Source organism: Lactuca virosa, chromosome 7, assembly GCF_052849685.1.
Source record: "Lactuca virosa cultivar CGN04683 chromosome 7, Lactuca_virosa_CGN04683_v6, whole genome shotgun sequence".
In the NCBI taxonomy this organism is placed as follows: domain Eukaryota; kingdom Viridiplantae; phylum Streptophyta; class Magnoliopsida; order Asterales; family Asteraceae; genus Lactuca; species Lactuca virosa.
The window spans coordinates 21244638-21254410 of NC_136432.1; the positions used below are offsets into that span (position 1 = coordinate 21244638).

Genomic DNA, 9773 nt, shown 5'->3' on the forward strand with positions numbered 1-9773 from the left:
AGTGCATGAACAGACTCGGCGAGTCCAAGGCAATCTTCTTAAGATTGAAGATGAACTCGACGAGTTGTTCATACAACTCGGCGAGTCAAGGACAGGACCTGTTCATCAGTTGAAGATGAACTCGACGAGTTGTTCATACAACTCGGCGAGTCGGATGAAGATTCAGTAGATGTTCAATTAGAAGGAAAACTCGTCGAGTCATCGCCTAACTCGACGAGTAGAGACGAGTATAAGGTCAAATAGAAGGATAGGGACTCGGCGAGTTGGCGAACCAACTCGGCGAGTCAGGTCAACTGGAAGTTGACTTTGACTTGGTCAGGGGTAAAATGGTCATTTTACCCTAAAAGCAGTTGGCAGTGTATGACTAAGTGTTTTGTGGGAATTATAGCCGGAGGATTTCCGGAGCAGCAGCAGTAGCAGTCAGAGGATTTTCCCGCACAGATCAGCAGCTACTACGAGGTGAGTTACGTTCTAGTAGCGGTGGGTCTACGGCCATAATGCCGGCCCACCAGTAGGAGTTGTATGTTAGGTGATTGTCTTTGTGATATCATCTGGTTTTGCTACTACCTGATATGTTATATGCTGGCATGGTATGTTATAAGTGATAGTAGTAGAGTTCGGTTGTTAGGACCGAAGGGTAGATCAGACACCCCAGATATGTCTGACAGCATGTGATGATATGTTTATATGTTGGCATGCTATGTTATATGTGATAGTGGTAGTAGGAGGGGAATAGCCCCAAGTTCGGTTGTTAGGACCAACGGGTAGGTCAGCACCCCAGAATGGCTTGACATGGGTAGGTCAGCACCCCAGAATGGCTTGACACGGGTAGGTCGGCACCCCAGAATGGCCGTATCGAGTAGGTCGGGCACCCCAGAATTGCCCGGCAGTATGTATGCTATGTATTTGTATGGTATGTGGTACAATGGGGGAACTCACTATGCTTCGTGCTTACAGTTACAGTTTTGTTTTCAGGTACCTCTTCATCGAAGGGGAAGGAGTTGGCGCGGTAGCGGCACATCATACACGCACAATGTTTTCCGTACCATGAGTTATTCTGGGATTTTGTACTCTGACATTATGGTTGTTTTTTTATGTTTTGGTTTTCAGACACGAAATATGTTTATGAAATGATATGATCAAACGATGTTTATTCACAAATGTTTTCCAAAGTATTGATTTAAAAATGAAATTTTTGGACGTGAAATTTGGATGTTTCACAGTGGCTCTTAGTCATCGAGGGATTACCATCCCAACCACAATGTGCGGTGCTTGTAATATGGATGAGGAGATGTGTGATCACGTTTTGATTTCATGCCCGATGGCGATGGAGATCATGGGATCGATACTTAACTGGTGTGAAATTAGTGGTGAGAAATTTTCCTCGGTTAAGGATATGCTTCTCTTTATTTCAAGATGGTCCGGTGATAAGAGGAAACAAAGCTTGTTGAATATGATATTATATGGAGCGTTATGGTGCATATGGGTTGGAAGAAATAAACGGATTTTTTAGAACATCCAGATGAGACCGGCGATGATAGTTGAAAGGATAAAAGTTCTATCTTTTATCTGGAGCAAACATAGAACTTAGTTAGAAAGATAGACCGGAGAGTATGGAATGTTTGTCCATTTCATTGTTTGTAATTTTCTGATTTTGAACTGTTGTTTTGTACTCTTTATGCCACATCAGCTTGTTGTGGTTTATTTTTATATATTTGCCGTTTAAAAAAAATAGACTTACCAAACAATCCAGTACCTTATAATTATTACGATATTGCATTATTTTTTTCTCCAACATGTTCCTTATTTATAGCGAGTTTCAATTAATATTATTACCATATTTTAATAGTGATGCACGCATTTGTTAATCTATTACAAAGTCGTTGATTTCATGAAATTGACTTTTTATACCATTGTTTTTGTTAAGCTACCGAGTATAACCATATCAATAAAAATAAAATTGATTAGTGTCAAATTTTAAAAATAAAATCATATATATAAATATGTAAAGTATTAAATATAATATATATGAAATTAAATTGCAATGAATATATTACTTCCTTTCTTATTTTAGAGTTTTACATTAAAAAATATTTACTGCTTACACTTTAATATTTATTTTTTTTAAAATTAATCCGTATAATATACGAGTCTCACACCTAGTATATATATATATATATATATATATATATATATATATATATATATATATATATATATATATATCATTCCTAATAAATAAAGATCTTTTTGTCACATGTCACATTCTCATTTATTTTGCCACATGTAATTTTGTGGTTATTTTAAATAATTTTTATTCTGCATGTTATTTTATTGTTTTTTTCATTTTATTAAATTGTAGATTGTATTTATATTCAATAATAAATGCATATCAATTTCATTAATGAACTTTCCTGTAAATTTCAAAATTATCAAATTAAAGATTCATTAATTTTCTTTATTTATTTATCTAAATTATTTGTTTAAATTTAAAGGAAAAAAAAACACTTTAATTTATAATTAAATATTTTCTCACTTTTCTTACAAAATTCATATTTTTCAAATGTTTAGAATTTTGTATTGTTTTTTTTAAAATAAACTCATATAATACATGGGTCTCAAACCTAGTATATATATATATATATATATATATATATATATATATATATATATATATATATATATATATATATATATATATATATATATATATATATATATATATATATGGAGTTGAATATAGGTGTTTACATGTATAGTTATTTGGCCATGTTTGGCAAACTGTAGATCTAATCTCGCTCCATATCCGCAAGTCAACTGGACCGACTATTTACAACCACACCCTACAACCTTTTCTCAACATTCCATGCTCCCCTGGTAGTTTCTGCGATTTTTTTTGGAAGACATAAATAACTTAGGGGGGTTGAAAATGTAGAATTGTTGTCTGAATATTGTCTATATCCCTAATGATTCCTTAGGTATTTAACACACAAGTGATGAAGATATTTGAATGGGGAACTAAAATATTATGATACTTTTTCAATAGTTGAGACTCGTGTGAAATTCACATAATTTAATTAAAATGTGATAAAATGATATAAATATGTTTGTAATCATGAGAGTATACATGTGTGTAACGATAAACCAACAACATAACTTGATTATATGTTTCATCTTTACACATTAAATATATAGCCTAGAACAGTTCACGAGCTAGACAAACAACATATTAACCGACTTATTTATTCACATCCAAGTAAACTACTCCAAAGGGTCTAGCTAGCTTTATTCTTAATAAAAGTCTCTTGCGGTTCAAAAGAAAATACTACTTTGAAGGGTACATTGTGGAAGTGTGGTTTAGTTTGGGGACTGAAACTATACAAGCATATATATTATTATTTATAAAATCAACCCTACCATGTTGCTTACATGTTGTGCACTGTACATAGTTGCCAAGGCATCTTTTATTGATCACTCTCAATTCAGTAGTTGACTTTGAATTTTCCTTTATTAGACTTTTTAGAACTCTCCCGACGGTTTATATATATATATTTATCAAATTCCATGCTGTAGGTGTCAAACCCTTTCATCTACAATGGAGATGCAGAGATCAAACCTTGATTCAGAGATAGAGTTTCCTCAAGATTTCAGATGCCCCATTTCCAGAGATCTCATGAAAGAACCAGTCATCATCTCGACCGGTGTTACATACGAGCGAAAGAACATTGAAAAATGGTTCTTTACCTACAAAAAGAAGACTTGTCCAGCCACAATGCAAGGCATTGAAAACTTCGGTGTTACCCCTAATCATACCCTCAAAAGACTCATTCTTGTATGGCAAAATAGTCATTCTCCATCTTCCTCTTCATCGTGTTCTCCCTGTTCATCTTCATCGTCACCTTTGCCATCGTTCAAGCGAGATGAAATGGTGTCATTGCTCAAGACCCTCGGCTCCAGTCCATTCAAGGTAAATTCTTTAAGAAAACTTAAAGAAATTATGGAAATAGGAGATGATATGAGGCTTGATTTCGTAATATTAGGAGGGTTGGATGTGCTTTTTCCATTAATTGTTCAAATATTAGTCGATTGCTCGGATTTCATGACGTTTAGAGCTTGTGAGGAGGCTTTGGGTGTTTTTCAACTTCTCCTCATATCGGAAGAAGATGATGGGAAAGTGATTGAACTATTGTCTAAACCCGAATGCATGAAGTCAATGGCTATTATTCTTCAAAGAGGAAGTAAAGATGCTAGGGTTTACACGATATCAATATTTAAAAAGCTAGCAGAAAACTCAAATTTCAACTGGAATGTTATTGTAAACGATCAAGGTATTAGTATGTTCAAATCCATATTGGAGCTTGCATCGGATGAGATTTCAACAAAGGCAAGTTCATCTGCTTTGCAAGTCTTGATAAAGATCTTAGATTCATCAAAGAAAAGCCGATCAAAAGCCATAGAAGCTGGTGCCATGTGTACCCTAATAGAGCTCCTACCAGACTCTAATCGATCCAAGTGTGAGAAAATATTGCAAATAATCAAACTATTGTGTGAATGCGCGGATGGAAGGGTGGCATTCATTGAACACCGTCTTGGCATTGGTGCAATATCAAAGAAACTGTTCAATATATCGGAGATGGCTTCAAAGATTTGCGTGAAGATCTTCTCGTTGATATGCAGTTTTCATCCAACTGAGAAGGTTTTGGAGGAGATGATGATCTATGGAGCAGTGAAGAAGCTCGTGGTGATGTTGCATATGAGCGGACCATCGGCGACCAGAAACAAAGTGTTGGATATGCTCAAAAAGCACGGTAGCTTTTGGAGTCGATACCCTTGTTTTCCTGGAGAATTGAAGGAATATTTGGGTTTAGATAATCGTCGTTAGACAACCAGCTGACTTATTTTTTTGTTCTTCATTTATTGAAACATCCAATCACGATACATATAATTAATATCTATTTGTCCATATATATACTACATGCTTGTCTTTTAATGCTAAGGGGTGAAATTAGTGACTAGTTTATTATTTTATTATTTAATATTTAATTTGTTCCTTTTAATAATTAGGGTTTGAAACCACTTTGGTTTTTGTTATTGTATGATTTTGTCTTTTAAAGTTAAGTCGGTGATTATATGTAATATGAGAATAATACATATATACAAATGGGGATTTTCATTTGACAATCTCATAAGTGTTGAGAACGTGACAATGCATACCACAAAGTGCTTACTGATTTTAATATGTGATTTATACACAGTGACGAATCTAGGATTCAAACTCACGTGTGTCTAATTTAAATGATAAACTAAATTATAGTAGTTAAAAATTTTTGGTTATCAGGCCGGATTATCAATAATATGATTTAATGTGAGTGTAATGTAATAGTAACTTCAAACCCCAAAGATCAAATATAATTTAATAAATAATAATAAATTTATTACATTGTTCATGAAAAATTCTTATATACATACTAAAACAATCCATAAGTATATATTTGCTAATAAGTAAATATTGAAGTGTCATTTATAACATATATAACTATTCTAAACTTTTTTATTCTTATTAAATTAAATAAATTACTAAATTTTAGCCATATCCGGTTCTAGTCTTTTTTCCCCCTTAATGCCCTAGGCATTTGCAAAATTAGAACATGTGAATATTATATCATATGCAATCGATCATATACCTGAAGCATATGGGACAAGATTCATAATGTCTTACATAAAGACATGATACTTGACCAGTTTTTTGCTATAATATTTCCATATATAGAATTTCCAATGTTGAAATATTTCAACATGGTATTCATATATATCCATGACTAAGTTTGATTAATACTTCAATCTAAACTTTTATATTCGAAATAAAGTATAAGTATTCTCTCCCTTATTATAGCGAAACAACTTTTCAAATTTTGCAATTTTGTAACCTTTGTTTCCTATAACTAGTATTTCTAACTTGCAACACTTCACATAATAATCATGCTCCCACTATCATGATAATTATATTCTTACTAGCATAACACTTATGCTCCCACTAGCTTTGACATGTATTCAGAAATCAGCTACAATTCTAGAAATCAATACTTATTGACTCTCTTACCAAAGTTCAGATTTCCGATGCAAGATGATTCGATAAGCCTTTATCTAAGCTCATACACCTTTTATTAGAAAGCTCATATGTGTGTTTAAACTACTTAGAACAATAAGTTCCGAATGTCCAAACTATTTGCCATTTCTTATAATTCGAACTATGAAGAGGGATGTTGTAATCATAATCGAATTTGAGAATGCAATTAACACAACTGCTATCTTCTCAAAATCTACTTAGTGAATGTGTTTCCTCACAATCATTTTCATGAATTGGAGAGAAACCTTATGTCACATAGATTTTATGGTGTATGTGTTCCTATCCATGTGAAACTGTCATTTCCAACCATTATCATTAGATAAGGTCTATGGCAGATTCAAACTCATATGGACTGAACTTGTTCAATCTTAATTTCTTGCCACTTGGCAGCACAAGGGTCTACCATGTCTTTCAAGTTGTTTAGAGATCACCCTTACTGATCAATGAACTTTCACTGATCAAGGTGTTTTACCTTATGCAAACAATTGAGAACTCATAGAACTCACATGCATAGTCAACTTTAACTGGAATGGCACAGAAACAAGAATATGTCAACACGATAGGTTACAAACCTCAAGTCGTGTGCTAGTGATAAACGATAGGTTTATTCTTGATTAGTTCTTAAACATTTCAAGATCTTTTAAGACTCCCAATGACTTCTTGACATATAAGATTCTCTTGTCAAGAATCATTCCTTGACAAACAAATATTCAAGAGTTAGTGCGGATTCTTATCAAGACAACACTTCATACAATTGGTCTTAGTTGGTCTTTGTCCTATCCAAGACATCACAACTACCATTTACAAATGTATTATAAACCTACTTAAGATATGTCACTCAAGGAACAATATTGGATTATGACTCTAAGACTTGATTTTGGAACGAAGTATGATTTGACTTAATTGATTTAACCATTTCAACAATTCCTGATTCCTCATCTTAGCCATACAAGTGCACTAAGGTGTCCTTAGAGGATCAATTGTGATATGGTTTTCATAATCATTAAGATGATCATAAAACACGATATTAAGTACTCTCCTTTCCTTTCAGATTAGAGAAACTTTTTATCTTTCTGCCTAATTTGATTCTTCTTATTCGTTCTGCTATACATTGAAACTTTTCAATGATTCAGAATTATACTTAATCTTGTAAGCATAATCATATTCACTAAGCTTTGTGGTGGACCCGACCAGTGCACAACAATGTGTACTTGATCCCCTAGTCCTTCACTTGACTCATATCTTTATGTGAACAATGAATTAGTCTTAATTTTCCAAAGATGAAGGTTCTCATTCATCATACAATACAAGTTGCATGATTCCAAGTTTCTTTCCAATTGAAACTTGGTGATGAGAATCTTTCCTTATTTGGTAAATTTAGACACTACCACAAACGAAAGAATCAAATCCATATTGCTAAAAATAAAAACATACAAACATCAATTTTCACAAATGCCATTGCAAGGAAATATAAAATAAGATAAAATCAAAAATTTTCTTTATTTATCAAATGCGGAAAACTTGTCCTTACAATGCAAATACATATGAAAACTATGTTGCTACATATTTCTAAGAAATCTATCATAACTCCTAAGTAGCAGCTCACGATTCTGATCATCGAATCATGCGATCGAAATCCATTTCTTCGCGATCAAACTCGGCCTGTTCTTTCTTTAAGCTTCCTTTCTCTTCTTCGATCCTACAAAACATCAAAATGTAATTACATTACATCATGTATTAAGAATCTCTAAACAGGAACCTAATAGAGTTAGATAGTGGACTTACCTGAAGCAAAGTCATACACTCTGACTTTACCATCCTTATGATCCTTCAGGTAGATACGGCAGCTCCGCATCCAATGCCCCTTTTCTTGGCAGTAGAAACACACAGACTCTTTCAGAATGGAACACGGGACAATCTCATACTTAGCCTTTCTCTTTACCATTTGGTCAAACAGCTTCACCATGGCCGATTCCTTTCCATTGGGAAGAGAAGAATTTTCTGGACTTCTAATGTTTCCATTGTCAATGTACATGGAAGTTCGGGAGATTGATCTTCCAGACAAATTTTCTTGACCAGTGTGTCAAATCATTGTTGATTCAGCAGCAATTAGCAAATAGGTAAGATCAATAAGGGTCACGTCGTGATCTGTCATATAGTAGTCTTTAACCAACTGACCAAACGACTCGGGAAGTGAATGAACCAAGTCAACAACCAACTTTCTTCGGAAAACGACACCCAACATTCCCAGCCTGTCAATATGCAACTTTATCTCCAAGATGTGAGCACATACAGACTTTCCATCTTCGTGTTTGTTTGCCAATAGGGCTTGAGTGACCTTGAACTTTTCAAGTCGACGAACATGTGGGTCAGGGAGAATTATTAGAGGAGGTGGAGGAAGTGAAGTATGATTTCTGGGAACATCATCTTCATGAGGAAAGCTTTTTCCAAAAGATTCGGGAAGACCATAGTTGTCAGAACTAGACATCTACAAGGGAGAAATTCAAGTTTAGTTGATTTAAGTCCTTAATATAACACCCAAATGAAATATTAAGGCTAGGACCCGACACAATAATTTACAATTCGGAAGAGGGATGTCGTAATCCAATTGCAAACTATTTGTCGGTAGCTAAATGACGATTTACCAATTCCACCACGAAAACGAAATTTTAAACGAACTAAGTTTTAAATGAAATTCCTAGATCTTTTGAGATTCATTGAACTTTTCAATGGCATGTTTAATCTCGATTATGCCCTTCAAGTTTGTGACTGGGATACCGAGGATCACAAAAACAATGTGTGAATAACCATGCAAATTAGCTTGGTACTCTCGAAGTCAATTATCACATAATCAATGTGTCGTTTAACCACACACGCTCCATTGATCTATGATAAACATCGAGCTACCCTTTGCCACCCTTACTAGTCCAAGTTAGTGTGTCGGTTAACCACACACGCTCCACTAACGACTTGGCAAGGTGCAAAGTGCAATTTCATGGTTTAGCATCAAATTCACATTTTTCCTAAGTAACTAAGATTGAGAATTTATAAAAATGTTTAGTTACTTAATATTTCATCATACTTTTAATGAGGATTTAAATGTCCTGTCAAACCCGTTCGGCTAACGACCCTCCACTAGTCAAGAGTGCGGTGAGTAAGAGTGGATACCCATTCAATCGCCATTTTATAGGCAATTTCCTTAAACACCCCTTATAGACAAGCTTCGTGAATGAGGCCTACTAACGGTAAAACTGACCTTTTACTTATACATATATAATATATTAAACTTTTAATGTTATATAGTATAAGGGTGTATTTTACACATTTAAAATACTTGGTGGTTTAATCTATTAATAAATTATACTCTTAATTTAATTAACTTTGAACCATATGATTATGGATTTATTAATTCTCTTTTAATTAAACACTTTAATCAATTTAATAAAGTCCATAAGGTGTAATTGAAGTATTCAAAACATCAAGGTTATAAAAATTCAAAATTAAAAACTATTTAATTAATTTTTAAGTTATGAACCCAAGAGTTGCACCTTTTTGAAACCTTTCAATTACTAGATGTTTTAGAATTCAATATTTCAAATTAAAACTTTTTAATTAACCTTTTCAAATTCAAAAACTCTTGAATTCC

At 33.6% G+C, this 9773-nt stretch overlaps 1 protein-coding gene across 1 annotated transcript; it reads left to right on the forward strand.

Moving 5' to 3' along the window:
- The first annotated feature begins 3523 nt into the window (after nt 1-3523).
- Nucleotides 3524-4963, forward strand: LOC145123661 (E3 ubiquitin-protein ligase PUB23-like). Its single transcript, XM_079058864.1, has one exon. The coding sequence runs from the start codon at nt 3596-3598 to the stop codon at nt 4880-4882; it is 1287 nt and encodes a 428-aa protein (XP_078914990.1). The 5' UTR covers nt 3524-3595; the 3' UTR covers nt 4883-4963.
- Nucleotides 4964-9773: the final 4810 nt, after the last annotated feature.

Coding starts and splice junctions, on each gene's coding strand:
- LOC145123661 (XM_079058864.1), top strand. CDS start 3,596: ATGGAGATGCAGAGATCAAACCTTGATTCAGAGATAGAGTTTCCTCAA.